Source organism: Lolium rigidum, chromosome 4 (assembly GCF_022539505.1).
Source record: "Lolium rigidum isolate FL_2022 chromosome 4, APGP_CSIRO_Lrig_0.1, whole genome shotgun sequence".
NCBI lineage: Eukaryota > Viridiplantae > Streptophyta > Magnoliopsida > Poales > Poaceae > Lolium > Lolium rigidum.
This window is the reverse complement of record NC_061511.1, coordinates 19,076,480-19,099,759: the sequence shown is the minus strand read 5'-3', so window position 1 is coordinate 19,099,759 and position 23,280 is coordinate 19,076,480. Positions and strand designations below refer to the sequence as shown.

The following is a 23,280-nucleotide window of genomic DNA, read 5'->3' as shown; positions in this document are numbered from 1 at the left end:
AGCTGGCAGCCTAGAATCTACGAGCTGGGACGTCGCCGTTATGCTCCTGGCCTCTTAGGCCTTTTGCTATCTTGCTAATTAGAATGGCATAACTTCGCTTCCGTTGATTGATGTAGTGTCAGGTTAGTGACCTATGCTTGTAATACTTTGGTTCTTTGCTCTTTTATGAGCTTGTATTACTTCTTCGAGTCATAAAGTCACTGTTGTGTTACCAATTCTTTCCATGTAGGCTCTCAAGCTCTAGGTTAGGCTTATGCCAGATGGAGATCTGGATTTGTCTAGCCCCGATCTCGGGGGACCCCACATGGGTGTCGAGCCTAGCTTAGGACTTCCCTTGCCATATTCCATGCCTCCGTAGGGATGGTGACAATGGTTTGGTTGACCGGTTAGCCATTTCCATCATCGACTCTGGTGATGGGGTCGATGGCCGCACATTGAAAGTGTATATGAGCCAATGTTGCACCTCTCGTGGTTAGTGGAGCCGTCGTCGTGATCCCTAGTGTAGTCGTTCGGACCTATGACGTGGTAGGTGTCGTAGTTTATGCATAAGATTGATGTTGGGGTTGATTCCGGCTCGCTCGAGGAACCAACGGAAGATGGCAAGGAGGGCGCCACAGTGTTTGATGGCGAGGTCAAATCCCCCAGAGTCGAACTGATCGGGTTCGGGAGGCGAAGGATGCCCACCTTATTGATGTGGAAATGCAGATCTCCAAGCGCCAGATCGATTCCCTCATGGAAGGAGTTGAAGTCCGGTCTTGAGGCCGACTGGTGTGGGATGAGCGCGAGGGATCCAAACTAGATCTGCTCCTTGGAAACAGAACCGTGGCTTCATCACACAGACACCTCACATACGACGCCAATTGACATGGTGTATCCACGACAATGCCCATGGTTGATGGACTTCAGTTTTAGGGAGAGAGGTGCGGTGGCGATTTCGTTGGCTGACAAGCAAAGAGAAGGCGCGATTTAGCCAGGTTTAGGCCCCGAGAGGGTAATACCCTACTTCCTGCTTGTCTGATCTCCATTATTGATCAAATTTACAATGTCGTTGTGATGGATGTGGTGGTGTAGATTGTGATCTCTCGGAGTCTAGATGAGTCTATCCGCCTGGTGGACCCTCCTAGCCTTTATATAGGAGACTAGGTCTTGGGTACCGTGAAAGGGTTGGTTACATGATAGGCAAAAACTCTAGGGTTCTTTAATCGTGGGCTTGTCCTTATTCGACATGCCAAGAATCTCGGATACGAATGCTTCATAGTTGCCAAAATATCTTAGGCTTCGTGGTCCTTGCAAGTCATCAGCTGGGCCTCTAGTTGGGAGGCACCAGGTATGTTAACGGTTGGTACCCGACAAGTCATACCCATGTCAGCAACGCCTCGAAAAAGAAAAGAATGCAGAACCATTGTTTTCGCCTGATTGTGATGACAACATGTTGTACTAGTATATTTAGTTGCATGCGAGAGAGAGAGAGAGAGAGAGAGAGAGAGAGAGAGAGAGAGAGAGAGAGAGAGAGAGAGAGAGAGAGACATGGAGGGAGTAGAGAACGTTGTACCTGTTAGAAGAGAGGGGAAGATAAACGAGCTGAAGATCGTGTCGACTCGGCTATCCTCGCAGCACCTGTACGTCATAAATTTGTTGCTAGGCCACAAAAATATCGATAGAGCCGTCATTGCAGAGCCATCTGAGGTTGTTACCTAGGCTCATGTTCACCGTATCGAGTTGTCGCGTCGGCATCCACCATCCTCGACTACAAAGGTAAACGTGCACATTATTCACAAACTATTCACTTGGGAAGGGTCAAGTACTCCAAATACGATTCCTTAAAAAAGGTAGCGACAAAGTTGCTGTCGTCACCTGCCCAAACAGATCAGGATTTCACCTGAATATCACATGATGCTCCCGATCGCAGGGTGCATAGCTCCACCATGACACCTTCAACAAGGAAATGGCTACCATAACACCGATAACGTTGGCACGAACCGGAATTGGCACAAAGGTTTCACTTGGACTGCCATCTCCACCGTCGGCTCGCACACTGAAGCCCAAATAGCTAGCATGGGCATAACTAGCTAAATGTGTGGACTTCGATGTCAACTACAACACGTCTGCAAGAACCAACGTGAGGTTGGGTGGTTAGGTGGGTGGTTGTACCCCTAGCCCACCAGAGATCAAATCCCAGGTTTGACATATGTGTGTCTCATAAAGGCGGAATATTCATTCAGTGGAAGGCGACGTTCTCGTCGATAGCGAGGCGCATGTGGTGACTTCGTCAATTTCAAGATCCAATCCACCGGCTAAGTCTTCCGGAGGTGCTCATATAGGTAGGATACGCATGTGTATGTTCATAGAGGTGAGTGTATGCGCGTGTATGTGAGCGTCTGTGTTTATCGTGTGTTTTTTCAAAAAAAACTACAACACGTCTACAGAAACCAAGATCGAGCCCATCCGCTACGACCCTTGCGCTTGCGCCTGCACCATTCTTAGGACACTACGCACCTCCGCATTGCATAGGGCGCGTTTGGTGGTCTGCATGCCCCTTGGCTCGCATCGGGCCAGCAATTTTTGGCCGGTTTGGTTGCATGGGCCTTGTTGCGTCGCACAGTTCTCAAAGCACCACTTGAACAGACCCTGGAGGAATGCTCGGATTGGCAGTTTCTCCAGGGACAGGCTCGTTTTCGCGCCACTTCGGCTCCAGCGATGCAACGGCTGCACGAGCTGTTGCTTACGCTCACTCTCCCTTACACTACTCCACACACCCTCTCTCAAAGTCCGAATCAAAATAAGATGTACACAAGAAAGATGTGTGTCGATGATACGAACCAATTCCCACAATCGGTTTCGAGTTTCCTCGGTCGTAAATCGTCAATTTCGTGTATGAAGTTTTATGCGAATTTTGTCAAATTCGTCGCACACGCTCAACCGTTTGAGATTTTCTTTCAGGAGTAGGTTCACCTCACCATTCCACATGACTTTCATGTTGATAGGTTTTTGTTTCTGTGTACGTACGCTAATACATAAATGACTCACAAGTATACTGCAATCTGTACGTATGTGTGACTAAGGTTTGGAGTACTTTTGTTGAACTTCTGGCTTGCCATCTTCATGAACGGCGACATGGTGATGATAGGTGAGAAGTGAGAGGTGATAATTCATGGTGGTGGCGGCATGGTGATGTTCATCTTCATGGTCGACGATGTGGTGATGCTTGTGACTGGCGTGAGCGACGGTGTCATTGTGGTATTCAGCTTCGTCATCGGCGACATGGTTATGCTTGTGACGGGTGTGAACGGTGGTGTCATGGTGGTGTTTGGCTTTGTGATCGGCGACGTGGTGATGCTTGTGACCGATGTGACCGGCGGTGTCATGGTGGTCTCGTCTTCGTGGTCGACGACATGGTGATGCTTGTGGCCAGCATCACCAACTGCGTCATGGTTGTCTTTGTCCTCGTGGTCGGCGAGGTGGTGATGCTTCTGGCCAGCGTAAACGACGGTGCCATGGTGGTCTTCATCTACATGGTCGGCGACATGCTCATGCTTGTGACCGGCGTGACCGACAATATCATGGTGGTCTTCATCTTTGTGGTCAGCGACGTGCCCATGCTTGTGACCGGCGGTGTCATGGTGCTCTTCGTCTTCGTGGTCGGCGACGTGGTGATGGTTTTAACTGGTGTGACGACGGTGCCATGCTGGTGTCTGCTTTCGTGATCGTCGACGTGCCAAAGAGGTGAGAGGTAAGGTCATCATGTGGATAAATGATGAGGCTAGAACTGGGCTCGTATGTAACCAAACAATAGAGCCTGGCTTTCTTCTTAGGACGCAAAAGGCAACACAACCTACCAAATGACCCGGCTTTCATAGTCTATGACCCGTTCACAACGCACATACGAACTCATCTCACTAGCGTAGTGAGCCACGAATTGGATGCAGGCTACCAAACGCTCCCATAGCGCTCACTTTGGCAAACCGATATTTGCCTGGCGCTGCTCACCAGCGGGCAGCGGCAGAGGCTATAAGGCCTCGTTTGGTTGCAGCCATTCCCTAGGGGTTCCGCGGCCTTTCCCTGGCCCAGGAAACCCCGGGCTGAATTGGCCCGGGTCAAGTTACCGTGCTGTTTGGCTGCCCACGAGGGGAGGAAGCCCGGCCCTTCCGCGTCCGTTCCCTGGGCGTCCGTTCCGCGAGTCGACAGGTGTGGAACTCATTCCCCGTCTGGCTCTCGCGACTCGGTGGCGGCGACGCCGGGAGCGACAACTCCAGTTCCCCTTCCTCCGGCGACCGTCTCCGTCATCCCGAGCGCTCCGCCTCCGTCCGAGCTCCTCCGCCTCCGTCCGAGCTCCTCCGCCTCCGTCAAGATCTCCTCCGCCTTCGGCTCCGCCCGAGATCTCCTTCGCGTGCGCCTCCGCCCGAGATCTCCTCCGCCTCCCTTCGACCAAGGTTTCCTCCGCCTCGAAGCTCTTCTCTCCGTCGGCGGTGAGTCCCAATTTCTACTTCTTTTTTGAAGGAAGTCTCAGATGCGTACGTTTGATAGCTGAGAAACGAGAGAAAATCGCCAATCTCCCAAGCACTCAGCGGCGAGATCCGTTCGTGCACTCATGCAAATGGTTTCTTTTCTTTAGCTAGCAGTATTCCGGTGACTTTGTACATCTACTGATTAATTCTCCGTCTTGGAGAAGCTGCAGGATAAAGTGGAGACTAGAAGTGCATGTTTCTTATTTTCTGTCTTGCCCTTCAATTTCAGCACGCACAAGCTTTTGATTAGTTTTATGGCATTGAACTCCATTATAAATTATCCCTTTCGTTTGGTGCACAACACAAGGATTATTATTCAAGAAAAGAGCATCATATCATAAATAGGAATTGTTTGATCTTATGATCAGAGTGTGAATTTTTGTCATGCTTGAACAAAAATAAGTGCAGCATATCTGGTCTGTGATCCTTTGTAATTCTCATAGCTTGCTTCTTGCCATGCAAGTGTACCCACTGCGTTCTCTGAAGTCATAACCTTGGTGTCAATTTTACTAGTTGGTTATTCCTTTTCTGTTGTGATTCCAGATTGTTGATATCCTACAGGGTACACGGTGTGTAACTTTGCAGGTTTCCTTTTGGTACTAGTACTGCCAAAACTAGTCAACACATAGTTAACTTGCACAGTTATCCATCTGTTTCTTTACATGGTAATGCAAAAGATGCCATGTAATGCAAAAATTAAATTTTCTGCTTTGCTCTCTGGAAATACAGTAATATATGTAGCATTCCCTGTGAATTTTTCTGGAAATAATGTGTGTAGCATCTACTGTGGCCTCTCTGGAAATAATATCCATCAAACCATTATTGTCATGCTACAGTTCGTTTGTCAACACACTTAACTATATTCTTGAAATAATGTGTGTAGCATCTACTGTGGCCTCTTTGAAAAATGCATTGATGTAGTTGAAATTAATTCAATCGATCCAACATATATATTGTTTTACTTCTCTCTGTGTCCTGGTAGTTTTACTTCTCTAATATCAGAGCTTGTTTTGTAAGTATATTGTTTTGTAAGCTGTACGGAATTGGTGACAGTTATTCTTTTCTGCATAGGTTGAGCGTGTAGTTGCATCAGCTCTTCTTTTCATTAATTATTTCTTTTTTCAACTATTGCTAGTGATGGATTCTAGAGTTCAAAAAATTAGGAAGTTCATGTTGCAAGAAGAGGAAGATGACGATGAACTCTTCTTAGTTTTGCTTCCTGCTCTATACTCTTCTCTCTACGAGGAAAAGCGTCCAGTCCACACATCTTCTTTATCCGGTGCTCAGCTGGTTAAGGAAATATTAGAAGGACATGAGAGTTGGTCTAAGGTTGAATTCCGGATGGAGCCTGAAATTTTCAGAGCTGTCTCGGATTATCTTAAGAGAGAGCGTCTATTGGAAGGCACAACAAGAGTAGATGTTGATGAGCAGTTGGGAATGTTCATGTATATGATCTCCCACAATGCTACCAATCAAGATTTGCAAAAAAAGTTTCAACATAGTGCTGAAACAGTCCATAGGAAGCTGAATGAAATTATCAACTTGATTCCACTTTTAGTCCAAAGATTTGTGAAGGTTCCAACTTCTCTCCAGCCTCACCCGAAGATAATGTCCAACCCACGGTTCTGGCCTTACTTTCAGGTTAACCACTATACATATATCTACTTCATCAATCTTTTTTCAGACCTGTCCCCAACTATTTTCTAAAATACCACGTTTTCTGTTTTTTAATATGCAGAATTGCATTGGGGCAATCGATGGAACACATATCCCCATAACTATTGCTGAAGAATTAGCTGCACCATATAGGAATAGAAAAGGAACCCTTTCTCAAAACATGATGGTCGCATGTGACTTCGATCTGAACTTCACATTCATTTCATGCGGGTGGGAAGGGTCTGCATCAGATGCGGGAGTTCTTCGTTCTGCTATCAGCAAGGGGTTTGAGGTGCCTGCTGGAAAGTTCTATCTTGTAGATGGTGGTTATGGAAACACATCCTCTTTTCTTGCCCCGTATCCAGGAGTCCGGTACCATCTCGGCGAATTTAGGAGGCGTCGGCGTAATGAAACTGGTTGGATCACCAACCACCACTTATTCCACCAGAAACGTATGTTGACGTTCCGGAGGGAGATGATGCCCACCACCAAGATGCCCACCACCAACATCAAGCGGACTTAAATAATGGAAATGATCTTAGAGATCAGATTGCGCTTCAGATGTGGGCTGATTATAACAATTAGTTGGACATGATCATTTGGCTGTATTCAGATGTGTAATTTATTTTCTATTGTCGAACCTTTGGCTGTATTCTCTTGTTGAACCTCTGGATGTTAGTTGTGTGTTATTTGTTTGTGTTATACAAGACCATATTGTTATTAGTTGTGTGTTATTTGACTATGTTGTATCATTTTGCTGGTTTAATATTGTAGCTATGGTAAAAGAAACATCAAGAGCATCTTGGTCCCATTCCTATGAGAGAGGTTTAGCTGAGCTACTAGTAGAGCACAATGTTCCAGTCTACAGAGGTCAGAATGGTTGGGTAGCGTAAGGGTGGAAGAGCATCGTATCAAAATTCAATCTCAAGTTTCCATCTCGCTCGGTTCACAAAGCAGCAGATCCAGGAGAAAGAAAAGGACATGAAAGCAAATTACAAAGCAGTTCGAGATGCTCGAAAACAGAGTGGTACAGGCTGGGATGATTCGCTGAATATGATAATTGCCGAGCCAATAATCTGGGAAAAACTGAAGAAGGTAAAAATTATTGCATTCCAATGCAGCTTTTGTTTTATGCAACATATTGATGCTGACCATGCTTTTTCATAGGACTATCCAAGGGTGAAGAGGTATGAAGGAAAGCCATTTTTGTTGTTCCCTATACTGGCTTCACTCTATGAAGGTATAGTTTCTTGTGCCACTCTATAAAATATAATTACTTTCTAGTTTATCGTGTGTTTATCTAGTTTATCTTGTGCTTACCTAGTTTGCATGGAGCAGGTAGTATTGCTACGGGAGATCTGAACTTTCTATCAATTCCTAGTGTGGACCTTACAAGTGATGTTGTTTCGCCCACCGACTCGTCTACAAATCAACATGGAATGGTAAATCCCTTCTCTACCACTCATGATGCTGGTCAGTCGTCTAATATGCATGGTCAAGAGGCTGAACCGACAACAAGTGCTAGCTCTGGACAGAAAGTAGATGAGCCTGTGAAGAAGAAAAGGAAACAGAGTCAGATAGCTCAAGTACTTGAAGACTACGTGGACTTTAAAAAGCAACAAAGTCAGACATTTGTCGAAGAAATGAAGGAACCGAAGCAAAAAGACCAGTTCACCATTGCAAGTTGTGTGGCAGCACTAGAAACAATAGAGGAAGAGGAACTTTCAATTGCAGAGAAGTCAAAGGCGCTGCGGCTTTTCAAATGCCAGCTCAATCGAGAGATTTTTCTCAATACAAAGGACCCAATCCTTCGGACTTTTTGGTTGAAAGAAGAAATCTCGGCGATGGAGAAAGCATAAGGTGCGAATTCTAAAACTTGTTTGCGCTGCACTTTGATTATGCTTTTTGATTGTTGTTGTTAAAATTACCGGGAGTATATTGCTTAGTCAATCATTTGCGGCTTGTTTCAAGTAATTTATATATGTATGGTGTGCATGCTCAACTGATCATAATGATCATTCTTAAGTCTGGTAGCTAGCAGACATGATTGGTAATAAACATTGGCTGCTAGTTCAGAGCCTCTGTTTCATTGTAGGTACATAGACAAGTTTATTCGACTAGCTAGTGCCAAATGTTCTGTCTTTTCTTGAGATGTTATTTTTCATAGCCTATGCGGTATGTAGATACATAGACAAGTGCTGCCTACACTCATATGTAACTGTAGTTTAACAACTCTTCATGACCAGTTGTGTTTGCATGACAAGTGCTGCCTACATTTCTATATCAACGAAGAATATATAGATGTATTTGTTTCTCAATGTTCGGACGATTAGTGACATGCCAAATATGCCTGGCCCTCTCATGCCACCAGGAACTAAATGAATTGTAAAATTATAGTTTGTCCATGTATAGCTTCATATTTAGCTTTCGGATTATTTTAGCAGAGGCATCTACTAATATTTGTTTTCAATATATTTTGAAGACAAGGATGATCCACCAGGGGAGGAGTAGAAGAAGGCCATGCAAAAAAGCTCATGGACATGTCCCCAGCGAACTGTTTTCTTGGATTTCATGTTAAAAACTTCTATGCTACTCAAGTTTAATTGATGCTATCTGGTTTGGCGCAATTCAGATAATTGTCATGTATTAATTATTGCTGCAAGACGTTTCTTTTTGTAAGATTTGCTGCAAGACTTTCTACCTTTTTAATTAATTCTTCCTGGAGATGTAAAGATTCACGTATGCTTATGTTGTTGTGGTTGAGTATGTTGTGTATTTCGAATTATAAGTATTCCTTGATATTGCTGTATTGATTTGTATGCCTGAAATTTCAAATTTCATGTGAAAAAACGTACTCTGTTGGCCTTATTTTCGAATTTCGAATGTTCCATTCCGTTCCCCTCCATTCCCTGTCTTTGCTGTCCAAATGACAAACCTTGATATTCCTGAACCGGAGGGGAAACCATGTGTTCCCGAGCGCACAGGGAAAGTCAGGTGGGGACAGCAGTTCCCTGGGTTTTGGGCCCCTTACAACCAAACGAGCCCTAAGGAGGAGCGGGCTCCCGTAGGCTAGGGTTCGTGCACGGCCAGTCCTATACACCGACCAGGTCGGCGGCGATGCGGGTTGCCGCACACCCCTGGTCGGGTATTGGGCCTGGCCCATTTAGCGTTTTTTCGATTTTGCCTTCGTTTTCTCTCTTTTTTCTTTTTTTCGTTTTTTCGTTTTTCCGTTTTTTGTTTTATTTTCTTTTTATTTCTGTTTATTTTTTCTTTTGTTCAAATTGAAAAAGTCTATATTCGAAAAATGTTTAAATTCGAAAAATGTTTAAATTTGAGAATTACTAAAATGGTTCAATATGAAAACTGTTCAAATTCAAAAATTGTTCAAATATGAAAATCGTTCATATTCGAAATTTGTTCAAATATGAAATTTGTTCAAATTCGAAAATTTTTCAAATAGGAAAATCGTTCATATTCGAAATTTGTTCAAATATGAAATTTGTTCAAATTCGAAAATTGTTCAAATATGAAAATCGTTCATATTCGAAATTTGTTCAAATATGAAATTTGTTCAAATTCGAAAATTGTTCAAATATGAAAATCGTTCAGATTTGAAAATTGTTCAAATATAAAATTTATTCAAATTCAGAAATGTACAAAAAGAAACGAAAAAGAAAAAAGGGCTTACCTGATGTTGGGCTGCGGCCCGTTTAGGGAAAACGATTCGCTGGGCCAGCCCACGAACTACCGAAGAAGGTGGAGGGGGTGTGCGGCAACTGTTTCCGCACCGATCAGGTCGGTGGACAGCATCACCCTTCGTGCACGGTGTCGCTCCGACTCTTTATTTTCCCCCCTACTCGTAGCAGGCCAAAGGTGTTTCATCCACTTGCCATGACGGCCCACCACAGGAACCCACAGCCCGAAATAGAGAAATGCGCCAGGTCCCTCATGACCTTATTTGCTTTATTCTTGTTCCTTGTGTACCACGAGCTAAATTAAAAAAAAAAAAAAAAAAGCTAGCTAAGTGCAAAGCTGTGATGCTCGCTCAACAGCCCCGAAAAGGACGCGTATCAAGTTTGCATCATAACAGATCTAAATTTAAAATAAATCCTATAAGTAGATTAACTTCACAGTAGAAACCCGATGCTTCTTTATTTATAGAAGAAAAGCGCTGAGGCAAACAAGTGAGAAAGAAACTCGAGTAGATACATGTCACAAATTGCAAACTTCAACAGGGATCAAACTTTTGAACAAAGACCCATACATAATAACTACATATACAGAGAGCTTCGTCTTCTTCACACAGGAATTTTCATCATCAGGAAAGAAAATACATATCGGAGCCCTTTAGACGACGAACTGATTCTACTGCGTGAGGACGTAGAGGGCGTAGAGTATGCCGGGGATGTACCCCAGGAAGGTGAGCAACAGGCAGATCCAGAACTCAATCTGCAAGAGGACGAGAAATAATTAAAAATCGGTGATAAATTAGAACCGTTTCTTCTCCCATCAGAGAGAATCGACCTGCAAAAGCAAACAAGCAAGCAAGCAGGAAAAGGAAGAAATTAACCAAGGAAAGCAAAGAATCTGATGCTTACCCCGCAACCGAACTTGAGGAAGACGCCGAGGGGCGGGAGGATGATGGCGAGGATGATGTCGATGCAGGTGGCCGTGCCCATGATCGATCTCCCTCTTCTTGATCTTGATGAACAGGTGTATGAGATGAACTATGCGAAGCAGAGCAGAGCAGGCAGAGGGAGTAGAGAAACTGCTCTTCCCTGGTTCCCCTTATATAGACGGGAAAGAAGTCAAGGGTGGATGGAGGCCGACGGCGAGTCGGCGAGATAGAGGCATGGAGGAGATAATATCGGGCCGACACGTGTGGGCCTGGTGACTGCCACGCGCTGGCGGCCTCGTTGTCGACGCGTTCTAAATAAAACTCGAATCATATTTGGTTGATGGACTCATTTCATCCACCGTCCCACGAGGACACGGCCGTGGCAGTTCCACTTTTTTTCTTCTAAGAACGGTTGTACTTAGCTGTAAAGCACCTGCCTCTCAGCCTCTCAGGAACTGCTGCTAGAAACGTAGGGCTTGGCCGTCCACGTTGTATCATAAGGTCAAGTCACTGGGCCCATGTCCACGAATTCCCTTGTACTGTGTTTGGATGCACAAAATTTGGCCATGGAATTGAACTGCAATGAAACTGTAAATCCAAAATGGAAAGGAAATGACCTTCATTCCAACTCTTTTGTTTGGGCATACATGATATTTGTTGTTGGAGTCAAAAGGCAGCACTCGATTCTAACATGTTTAGATGTGCAAAGTGTGGAATTGAATTGGAGAGAGGCAGGGAGAGGGCAGGAAGAGATCGCCGGCCAGGGAGAGGCCACCTACCGCCGTCGTCCACCGACCGCCGCCGCCCGCCGTCCACTGCCCGATGTTCCCCTACCCGACCAGGGAGAGGCCACCCTCGTTGTTCTCCTACCTGGCTAGGGAGAGGCCACCGTCCGCCGCCACCGCCCGCCGTCGTTCCTCTACCGGCCAGGGAGAGACCACCACCCGCTACCGTTCCCCTTCCTACCACCGTTGTTCTAGGATTAGGGGAGCCGGTTAGGACGAGGTCAGGGAGAGGATTGGAAGAGGTGTGAGATGGGGAGAGGAGGGCGCGGAATGTCGACGGGCGCGGTGGCTTACCGGAGCCATCGCTCGAGAGCATCGTGCTCTATCGTGGGTTGACGAAGGGGCAAAGCAATTCCAAGCCTTTTCGAGGTGCAGAGCTCGGAAATCATCCTAGTGAAACGGTACGCGCGGGGGGTTGGCTCGGAATTTGCCCATTCTAAAGCCATCTAAACAGCCAAATTTGGCCTATTCGCTCCAAATTCCAATTCCATACCCAAATTTTGTGCATCCAAACATAGTGTTATGTTTTTTCTTGCTGAAATCTTATGTATCATGTAACACCATTTTTTGTACAAAGAAATAAAATTAACATGTTTTGATGTCCCTTTGCAGAAAATTGCATGGGTATGTTCTCTTAAAACCAAATGTCAATATGGACTGTTTCCCTGTTTCAAGTTTTACACAGCATTTCAACGTACAATCCGCTTCTTTGCGTGTCCCGCTTCAGCAGGCGGTCCTATAATTTGGACCGACAGGTTGGGCATGGCCTTGCCACCCCACCTGGTTTGTCCATTCTTTGATCGGCGCGATGATATACTAAGTCACATTCTCCTCGATGCATCTATGGCTTGGTAGTTTGGCACGAGGTGTTTAGCATCCTAGGTAGGGTTGGACTAGGTCCCCTCGGTTGTTGCAAGCTGCTACTGGATCTCCCCACCCTTGTCATTCCGGAGCTTTGGGGGATGTGAAAACATCGGAACGGTGCCATCTTAAAAAGATCGGTGTCATCTTTAAAAGATCGGTGGAATTGATCAAATAGCACGATAAGCTCTCCAACATAGAAAATCACTTCTATGAACTCATCCTTTGGACTTGCAACCTGTGTAGCATCAGTACGTGAGTGATAGCACACTTAGGTACTCTTCTCATGAACTGATCTGCATCAAATACATTACAAATTATGATTGTGGTCAGGCTTTGTTGACGCATGAATATGCATCCTACTCAGCGTTGTACCCTAAGGAGCATGACATGCTTTCCCACATAGGCTAAGTTTAAGAACTTCTAGAAGCCTTCTGGAAAACCACTCCCGCATGCTATATCGCACGTTTGAAAGGCATGGGCAGAAACAAAGGACAGGATATCTACAACTCTTTCTCATACGTACATGATTCTGTTACTTCTCTGATATACCGGATCTCACGTAGATGGAAGGTGACACCAAACATATAACATATAAATACCAAGACATAGATATATCCAAAGTACATAAGCAATTCATCCACTCGCAAGCATGTCACCATTGCCCTCTACAAGTGTAAAACGTATCTAACACTAGTGGAAAACATGCCTGTAATCCCGGTTCGTTTGGGCCTTTAGTCCCGGTTTCCAAACCGGGACCAATTAGGCGGGACTAAAGGTCCTCCCTTTTAGTCCCGGTTGTAAAACAAACCGGGACTAATGGTCCCGCCACGTGGGCTGTTGGCGCGCGTCGAGGAAAATAACCTTTAGTCCCGGTTTATAACACGAACCGGGACTAAAGGTTATTTCGTTATTTTTTTTAATCCATTTGGTTATGTCCAATTATTTTTCGCTCCTCTTTTTTTCTTTTTTTCAGAATTTCTAGTATTACAGTTATTTAACTAGTTTAGTTTCTAACTACACTTAATCTCTAACTACGCTTAATCAATAGTCAAATACCTTACCGTGGTCCAACTTCCCGCTCGGTCACCCATCCTCCCACTACTCCAGCACTAGCATGCTTAACTTGCAAGTTCCTTTCCCACCCCGCTTCCAAGTGCTTCGCGCATGTTGTGATATTAGTATCATATCAATCCTATTAACATGTTGGTCGATGTCACACTTATTTATTATTCGAATTACAAATAATTATTTTAATAAACAAAACTAATGACGTAATAACATATTGTGGTAATGGTATTATAATTATAATTTTTTAATTTGTATTATAATAGTTTTTTAATTTTTAATTTTTTAATATTTTTTTGCCAAACTTGAAAATTTGAAAATCTAAAAATTGGCTAACTTTATGGTTAAGTAATAGTAATCTTTATGCATGATGTAATTATTATTTTAAAAAATTTAAAAATATAAAATTCCGAATTTCTGGCAAAACCTAAAATCTTCCTGCTTTCATATTTTCATTTGGAATTTTGAGAATCTAAAAATTGGCTAACCGGGTAAACCCAGGTGAATTCGGATGTAACTTTTTCCCACGATGATTTTGATATATTACACGTTTTTTTTCGACGTCGTATGCAAAAGTTAATGCGGTTTTACCATTTTTCAAACCTTTTTGCAAAAAAAATGAAAACTCAAATTTGTTAATTTTCCCTAATAGTAGGTTGCATAACATACAAGAATCTGAAAAGATTTTATTTTTTGAATTTTCTATCATTTTCTTTTATATTTTACAGTGTTAAAAAAGGCGATCCACGGGGGGGGGGGGGGGGGGGGGGGTGCATGGGGAGGCAAAAAAAAACCTTTAGTCCCCCTTCGTATTACGAACCGGGACTAGACCACCCTTTAGTCCCGGTTTGTAATACGAAGGGGGACTAAAGGGTCCAAACGAACCGGGACTAAAGGGTTTTCATGATGAACCGGGACCAATGCCCCCCATTGGTCCCGGTTTGGTTCAAAACGGGGACATTTGCTTAGGACGAAAGGCCTCTTTTCCACTAGTGTAAGGATCGGCAAATGCTCGATTACCCACCATAGTCTCGTCGAGATCAAGCTATTCGACCTAGCGGACGTCGAGCGCCACTATTGTCGCCCTCTTAGTTGGTTTCATCATGCTTGACCTATCAATGTCTTAGGGAGCTCCTAACATCTAGAAATGCACTGGTGCCTGAAGAAACCAATGATTGGACCATCCCGCCATCGTCTTCAGACACCCTGGCACCGGCCCTAGCAACTTGTTACCGCCACCTACGGCCGATGCTGCCCCCCGCCGGCCCTAGCTGCTCAGGCCACCACCGTCGATCCACCATCTCCATGACCTTTCTACCAAACTTCTAATCTTCTCTTCCACATGTGAATTCGAACGCAAACCCTGCCAGGATATGATAAAGTCCTTTCTTTGCCGTTGGAATTGCGAGCTACATTGGTGTTTTTTATTTTCCATCTTTAAACCGGGATTCGAAGTATTTTGTCGGGCCTAATACCAGGCTTTCTAAGCGTGTTTTAAGTAAGGCGTGCAATCGACACTTGATGCCGGTTTTGGCGTGAAAGTGGCCGTCCAAATGGGCCTTATACTCCCTCTGTTTTTATTTACTCTTCCTTTTATGTCTAAAATCAAAGTAAATAAATAAATAAATTTAACCAAATATATAGTAAAATAATCAGCATTTATAATATAAACCCCACATTATTAGAATTGCCATAAAGTTTATTTGCAATTGTGTTCATTGGTATTACAAATATAAATAATTTTTATACACTTAAACAAACTTTGTAAAGTTTAACTTTAACTATGTCAAGAACAGAGGGTAATTGTAAACGGAGGAGTAGATTAACTTCACGGTAGAAACCTATGGTTCTTTACTTTTGTTATTATTATACACTTGAGTAAAGTTGAGCCAATCAAGTGAGAAACCTGAGCAGATGCATGTCACATATTCCAAACATCACAGGGATGCAATGATCAAACTTTAACAAACTCCCAATTGGTAAATCCCATACATAATAATTACATAGAGCCTCATCTTCTTCATCACGGTCTAAAGAAACAGCAGGGAAATTTGCATCATCGCCGGTACGCATGCATGACAGAAAAATGAAGAAGGAAACACAAACAAGAACTGAAGCACACTAGACTCTATGGAGATAACATCCTCATCAACATATATTTTGGAACACATGCGACGATTTGATTCTACTTGGTGATGGCGTAGATGGCATAGAGGATGCCGGGGAGGTACCCGAGGAAGGTGAGCAAGAGGCAGATCCAGAACTCATGCTGCAAGAGAAAAGGACGAGAAATCAGCACCGAATTAGAACCTTCTGCTGCTCTCCGAGCAGAGGACTATCTATCCATGTACCTGCAAAGAAAGGAAAGAATCTGATTTTTCAGCTTACCCCGCAACCGAACTTGAGGAAGACGCCGAGGGGCGGGAGGATGATGGCGATGATGATGTCGATGCAGGTGGCCGTGCCCATGATCGGTCTCCTTTCTTGATCTTGATGAACTCTTCCTCTCCTTGTCGATGAGGTAGTAAACTAGGCGAAGCAGCAGGCGGATGGAGTAGAGAATCGGATCTCCCCTGTGGCTCCCTTTATATAGACGGTAAAGAACTCGAGGGTGGATGGAGGGCGACGCCGCGACGGCCAGGTAGTAGAGGGAACGGAAGCGAAGGAGGAGATAATATTGCGCCGCCACGTGTGGGCCTGACGACGGCAACGCGCTCTTGGTTGATGGACTCACTTCATCCACCGTCCCACGCGGCGACAGTTTGGCAATTTGCGCGTTTCCTTGAGCAATTTGTCAGCCTTTTTTGCTTCGTTGTTAAGTATTTGTTTTTTTTACACAATACAGACGCTCGTATACTCACCACTATGAACGTATCTACCTACTCACACCCAACCCATTTTTTTCGAAAAATCCACCAATCTATTAATAATCATTAATAGTAGTACAAATATCCTCAGAAGTAAAGAAAATTACAAATTGCTACTCGGACCACTAGCGACGTCTACAACCACTAGCACGAGCCGAAGGCACGCCGCTATCCTCGCTCCTCCATCGCCGGAGCCGGGCAAAACTTGTCGTAGTAGTGCTTGTTGTAGTAGACATACGGAAAGTCATCGTGCTAAGGTCCCAAAGAACCAGCGCACCAGAGCATCAACCATCGCTAATGATGACAACCGTAGATCTGAAGGAAATGACATGAAATGATGAAACCACACCAATAAACACGAAAATTGACCGGATCCCAGGAGATCCGATGGGCACACAACTCCGCGTGCCCTCCGTCAGCGCTAGATCCACCACCAGAGCGAGGATAGGGCATGGAGGACCTTATTCCGATTCAGGATGTAGCCGCCACCTCACCATCCAAAAAAGACACTGAAAAAACAAACTAAATTAAGAACGGAAACTCCTCGCCGATGAGGGAGTGGTCCGCCACACCTCCAAGGCCCCAAGGCCACAGGAGGCGGAGTAGACCGGTGGTATCGCCGGCAAGGAGGACAGAACCCTAGATGGGTTGTGTGGCTTCCGCCGCCTCCTGGTAGTCTCTCTTTGTAGGTACTGATTCGTACCCTCTTTGATAGACTAAGTTCAAGAAATTTGATATAGTGGGTCTTAAAATTGACGAAGTCACCACAGGTATCTCGCTATCGACAGAACATCCTCCCATGACAGAATATTCCACCATGATGAGACACCAAAGTGTTGAACCTGGGGGTTAAACTCTGGTGGGTTGAGGTTGCCACTACCTCCTAACCATTGAACCACAGGTTGGTTCTCAAGTACCTTGTCTCCTGCTAGAAATGTAGATTGCACTAAGCACTTGTTAGTCGTCTAAGTTGTATCATAAGGTCAAGCCACTCGGCCCATGTCGTTGGATGAAAACATTATGAATTTTTCCTGTAACATCGTCACAATACAGATAAATAAAATTGTGGAAATTATATCGCGTGGCCGAGAGGGTTTCGTCCCCATGCGCGATGCGATCTGGTCCATCGTTTTCGGATCAGATGGTTTGGATGGCAACTTTTGATCTCTCCAAGCAAAATTACAAAATTGCAGGGCCTATAGATACTTTTATCATGGCAACTTCCATGGGCATCGTGCCAAGGAACGAGCGACACGAACGTGTCCACAATATTATGTTCATAAAATTAGAATGCTCATATGTCCACTCGACGTGTACTGATGCCGTCGCAGCCGACCACCACAATTACAAGTGATGCCCTACTACCTCTTCATCGGCAACCGTAAGGAATCGCCCAGCAGCAGCCTCTGGGAATGTCGACGAGAGGGGAGGATGAGAGGGAGGATGGCGGCCGCGTGATCTAGGGTTTCACATTCATCTATTTTGGTCTAGCATTTACGTTTTTTTATGTTAATACTCTGTACCATCCAGCGGGACACTTAGGGTATGTTTGGTTTCTGGCCTAAGCTTTAGAATCAGATTATTTCCTTTCTTCGCTTGTTTTCCAGAATTTTCAACATTGGGTATAAGGTTGAATGCATCATCCTGTTTAGTTGCTTCACTGATGGGACTTCCCACATTTTAATATTCACATGATCCATGCAATATATACTCTCCTTCTTTTCCCCCTCTAGTAGTCAAGTTGCAGGTGTGGAGATGAATTTTTCATGGTACGTTGGTGGCAAGCTCCAGTTTGTCTAAACTTTGTTGTGTCAAAGTTTGCTTTGAACCAAACAAGCGCTTAATAGTCTGCACTGGCCCCACCGCCAACGTCTGGTGTATGCTTCTTTTTTGTTCTCCCTTCTGTCATTTATATGCTTCTCTTTTCTGTATTTTCCATTCATCTTTCCAGCAAGCATCAGCTTATAGTAGCTGCCGTGAAGTGTAAAGTGTTCCTCTAACATGGCAAACATATTCTCCTGCAAGGCTGCAACGGAGCCACGGGAGCTGAGAACAAATACATCTGGACAGAAAATCCCAACTCAATTTCCGACTACGTGCTACTACGCTGGTTGGTTACTTGGTTAGCTTGCACAACTTGCATGCTTTTTTCAAAAACAGAAAATTCAGATATGTCATCTTTGACTCTAAAATGTCGCTTTCACAACGTGTTAATCAGGCACTGCGCCAAACCAGAGCAGGCACTATCTAGATGATGGGGAAGCTGGACGCAGTCGACGAACCGTGACCAAACAAGTTGCCACCAACATACAGACAAACATGTGAAACATTGGCACAACGTCAGAAATTTTCAACAAGATATGGCCTCGTTTATGTCGCCATCACCAACAGGTTTACAGAGCTAACCTATTCTACCTCAAGCCCTCACACTGCCAAGTGGTGGTACTCGAGCGGAGGTCCTACCTAGAACTCGTTGCAAGACAGAAAGGAACGGTTGCCATCTGACAAGTTCTTCCAGGCAACTCAGCAACATTCCTCCTCAAGGTTCCCAGTTACAGCTACAACGTCATCCGCGGCACTGTGCGTCACGGAGACTGAAGAGGATGCTTCCATTTTTTTACAACGACCTGTCAAAATGATTGTTAGTGAGACTTCCATTAAGATGTATCACTATATTTGGCACTCCTGCATACACAATTACTTCCTATAACACATCCTTAGTATTACACAATGGGATATAACATCCGTAGGGACAGTCAATTTCAATTGCAAAACGAAGTTCAGGTAGAACACAGATAAAATCTCGCAGGCAGAAAACATGGAAACTAGTGCAGTAAATAGAGTCCGATGATGGTAAATGAGCAGTACTATGTCGTAGTTATCTTACCTAGAGTTTAGCTTCATCCTTTGCAACAACTACAGTTTTCTCGTTAGAAATAACATCAACAACAGGCGCATACAGGTACCACTCCTTCCTTTTCCTGATACACAAAACAGGGCAAATTTTAAGTTTAACTCCCAAAGAGTTGCACAACCTACATGTGGGGAGCAAGCGATGCGATAAAATCAAACTATACATGATTCAATGCTTTAAAAGGCTTTTTAATAGAACAGATCATACCGGATGACGCTCCCTTTGCTTCCAAAATACTTGAACATGTCCACTGCGTTATTCATAGCTTTACTGCAAGAACATGGAAACGTCAATTTACAAATAAACATGTAATGAAAGGGGTGTGGCATAGTTTGAGAAGTTTTGCTAACCCTGCAGTTCCACTCAAAAGACACAGAACTAAAATAACACCAGTAGAGACTTGTACGAACCTATTTGAAGCAAATTCCGGTGCTCGCCTCTTCTTTGACATTTTAGCTTCTCTCATAGCTGAAACACTCTGACTAGCAATCTGCAAATCCATATCATCTGTTTATGTATATCTCCGATAAGTGATGAAAAGAAAAAACTTTGCTTGTCCTTTATGGAGAAAGAGACCACCAAAGACATTTATGAATTTCTAAGTGGAAAATAGCTGGGAAAAGTATAACTAACCTCATAAAGCTGCTCGCGGATGGAAACAGCAATAGCAGGCTGCAGATTAATTGGATTTTGTCAGCTTAAAACAAAGTTGCTGAAATCTTATAGACCATCTACTTACATAGAAAAATATATCAATAAGTCATACCCATATTTTTACTAGGTTCTTACGATAACATGTACTTAGAGCAACTCTATTCATCCCATTTAGGAGTGCCCTCTACTTTACAGACATCTTTGTTAGGTGGTCACTCCAACCAAAAGGTGATTATTAGTACATACAACAAAGCAATAGAAATAATGAAGGTTCTAGTAGGAAATGTTACACAATCCTCCGAAAAAAGTAGAATCCACTGTCCTGTGAACACATCAATCACCTGTTCTTTTACATTTTACTTGCAGGTATAATTTGGTATCAACAGAAGTTTTAAGTTTCTTGCATAGAAATTGTTAGCAAGTATAGATGCAAACACTCCTAATAAGACACTGAAGTTCAATGATATTAAAACCATAGTTGCATCTACGGATGAAAAAGGAGTGGGAACAGGCAAAACTAAGTGTTGCCTTATTTGTTTTCGTATCTTTTAAGCGGACATGACAACGGAAACCCCAGAAACAAAATACAGAAGTAGACACTGCCATCAAATAATACAGAGCGGACAAGGATACAAAGCAAAAGTTCAGCGAACTCATTTGAACCATACAGAAAAATAGAACCAAACCAACAAACTTAATTGCTCAGATACCTAAAAATTATTATGGCGCTTGTGTATATGTGTAATAAGGAATATTACTGTGCATAATTTTCCAACTTTGGCAATACAATAGATATACTGTTTGGGTAGAATGGGGATGACGAGGAGGATCAAGAGAATAAGGTAAAGACTTTGTTTACTTGGTGGAGCATTGAGTTGGGTCAAAAGTGTATATGAGCTAGGCTAGAGGGGACTATACAGGCAAAGATAAACAGAAATTTCCGCACATGCGGATACGGAAATACCGTTGCAGCCGGTGTTCCACAGGAAAACACCGTTCCGTTTCTGTTTCTGCGAAAAACTCTCCGTTTCCATGAATTTCCGTTTCTGTTCCCATTTTTGTCCTCCGTTTCCATATTTTTCCCAGCACGGACCAAAAATTCTGCTCTATTTTCATCCCTTTGCATCTATACATACTATAGTTACGCAGACGAAGCTTAACAAAAAGAGTGACAACAACCCATATACAAAGCATAACAAACATCGCAACTTCCCATATCTGGCAATGGATTCAGGAGTACACTAATTGTGGAAGCAGCAACTGGGTGACAAACAAAAGCAACATCCTTAACAAGATGCATTGTTAATTTTTATCATATTAAATCAAGGTTTCCAAAATGAAAATAAACTAAGCTCTCAAGAAATTAAAGAGTTTTACCCCAACTTCAGGATCTGTAATGTTCAAATCATCGCATAAGGTCCTTGCAAATTCCTCAGGATCGCTTTCAAGGTTGCCTATATCCTGGTATGTGAAAGTTTATGTGAAAGCGCAGAGTTAACCAAATAGCACATTACAACAGCCCAATAAAGCAAACGGTCTACATGAACAATTGTCAAAAATCGTGCACGTACCCACAAGAACTGGTCTCTCACTACAGTGTTGTTCACCCGGAGGTCAATCTGCACATTCAGCAAGCAATCATAAAGTTTAAAGCAGATGGTACCGGAACTGTCAGGCAATCCGCAGTTAGGAAAAGAAGCAAACCTTGAGGGGCACAATCTTCTCTTTGACCTGCATATCCTGCCCCTCGTAGGAACGAAAGTCGGCCAATTGCCCCTTTTGCGAACACACAAAGAAAAAAACATAGAGTACAAGTAAGCGACGGAGCTGTGCAATTGCAGAATTACCAACGCAAACAGTCTCTGTCCTACGAAAGATGAACAACAAGTTGAGAACGAGAGGCGGGGTACCTGGATGGAGTGGAACATCTGGGGGACGAAGCTGGTCGGCAGCTTCAGGTCCTTGGCCGTCCTCTTGGCGAAGCTCATGATCTCTGTGTCGGGATCTGCAAGGCGCAAGGAGGGCCGGACTATCAGGAACAGATGAGCGCAAGGAAAGAAACAAGCGTGGAAGACAGAGGTGGTTCCCTACCGCGAGGGTTCCAGGTGAAGGCGTCCCTGTAGCGCTGGCCGTCCACCTCGACGTCGACGCGTATCGGCACCAGGTTGTCCCTCGTCGGCCTGCGCGGCACGGCGGCGCGGTTAGCTCCTCCCCTTATCCCCAAATCGATTCAAGATTCCAGAGAGAGAGAGAGAGAGAGAGAGAGAGAGAGAGAGAGAGAGAGAAGGGAGTGAGGGAGTGAGAGGGAGTACATGCGGAACTTGACGGTGGAGGACCTGGGGGCGCCCATGCTCACCGTCTTCATCTTACTCGCCGGCGGTCCGTCGCCGCCGTGCCTGCTCAGGTTTCGGGGGCCGATGTCTGTTCCGCAAACAGCCTATGTCGCTATGCATAGGACTTAAATTCAGACTTTAGAGCCCAGATCTATCGTGGACTTGTATTTGGGCCTGTCGCTGGCAGGTAGTCTTATGGACTGTGGTGAAAAGATAAAAGGCCCAATTGAAAAGGCTGATGCCCAATTGGCATAACAAATTATACCAGCGAGGTAGGCGTTTTTCTATTTGTCGCTCAATGCGGAGCGGAATGCGCTCTGCACACCCATCCTAGAAGTAGAAGCTCCTCCGTGGTTTTCCCCCGTTTAATGTCTGCTTTTTTTGTTTTTCTTCTCCTCTTTCGTTTCTTGTTTCTTACTTTTTCGTTTTCTGTTTCTTATTTTTTATTTTTTTATTATATTTTTTATTTTTATTTTTTCTTCTTTATGTTTCTTTTCTTGTTACTGTATTATTTTTGGTCCTCTTTTCCTATTTGTATTGGCAAATACTTAATGTACTTACACGACATGTACCCATCACCGTCCGCTGTGCTTTGAGATTTGTATAAAAAAGGAAAAGAGAAAGAAATCTTTCTATCTACTATAGTGAGCACAAATCTCGAGAAATAAATTGACGGTGTTGGAAACACCCAGATCCATGCTCGTAAGTACAAGAATCCACTCTCATTTGTATTTTCCTTTTTTATGGTAAACATAAAGTAGTAGTTTTTATTGTTCAAATGACAATGTTTGTATTGAAATTTTGTCTGCATAAGATAAAAGATTTTATTTTGAAAACCATTTAAATAAGGTAAATGCTATCAATGATTAAAAAACCATTTAAATGAGGGTAAATGCTCTTATTCAAAAACCCATAAAAATGATATCAAAAATAAATTTTCATATTGCAAAATCATTTAAAACATAAATCATTCATTTTAAAACAAATAGTATCAAAAATAAAAAAGAGAAATAAAAAAC

At 43.7% G+C, this 23,280-nt stretch overlaps 4 protein-coding genes and 1 pseudogene across 4 annotated transcripts; 2 read left to right on the top strand and 3 right to left on the bottom strand.

The window, feature by feature from the left end:
• Positions 1-5,378: 5,378 nt before the first annotated feature.
• On the top strand, positions 5,379-6,684 carry LOC124646734. Its single transcript, XM_047186811.1, has 2 exons — positions 5,379-6,146; positions 6,244-6,684. Exons 1-2 carry the CDS (start codon positions 5,643-5,645, stop codon positions 6,682-6,684), a joined length of 945 nt encoding a protein of 314 aa, XP_047042767.1. The 5' UTR covers positions 5,379-5,642.
• Positions 6,685-6,925: 241 nt separating this feature from the next.
• LOC124708816 lies at positions 6,926-8,970 on the top strand (annotated as a pseudogene).
• Positions 8,971-10,433: 1,463 nt separating this feature from the next.
• LOC124708815 (hydrophobic protein LTI6B-like) lies at positions 10,434-10,922 on the bottom strand. Its single transcript, XM_047240469.1, has 2 exons — positions 10,760-10,922; positions 10,434-10,610 (listed from the first exon to the last, which is right to left on the bottom strand). Exons 1-2 carry the CDS (start codon positions 10,838-10,840, stop codon positions 10,527-10,529), a joined length of 165 nt encoding a protein of 54 aa, XP_047096425.1. The 5' UTR covers positions 10,841-10,922; the 3' UTR covers positions 10,434-10,526.
• Positions 10,923-15,419: 4,497 nt separating this feature from the next.
• Positions 15,420-16,079, bottom strand: LOC124708377 (hydrophobic protein LTI6B). Its single transcript, XM_047240054.1, has 2 exons — positions 15,882-16,079; positions 15,420-15,762 (listed from the first exon to the last, which is right to left on the bottom strand). The coding sequence occupies exons 1-2, from the start codon at positions 15,960-15,962 to the stop codon at positions 15,679-15,681; spliced, it is 165 nt and encodes a 54-aa protein (XP_047096010.1). The 5' UTR covers positions 15,963-16,079; the 3' UTR covers positions 15,420-15,678.
• Positions 16,080-19,247: 3,168 nt separating this feature from the next.
• Positions 19,248-22,346, bottom strand: LOC124646733 (chromatin structure-remodeling complex protein BSH-like). The gene is made up of 10 exons (XM_047186810.1): positions 22,241-22,346; positions 22,020-22,108; positions 21,839-21,933; positions 21,633-21,704; positions 21,500-21,547; positions 21,306-21,389; positions 19,908-19,946; positions 19,685-19,764; positions 19,482-19,544; positions 19,248-19,341 (listed from the first exon to the last, which is right to left on the bottom strand). The coding sequence occupies exons 1-10, from the start codon at positions 22,291-22,293 to the stop codon at positions 19,248-19,250; spliced, it is 717 nt and encodes a 238-aa protein (XP_047042766.1). The 5' UTR covers positions 22,294-22,346.
• Between the last annotated feature and the right edge of the window lie 934 nt (positions 22,347-23,280).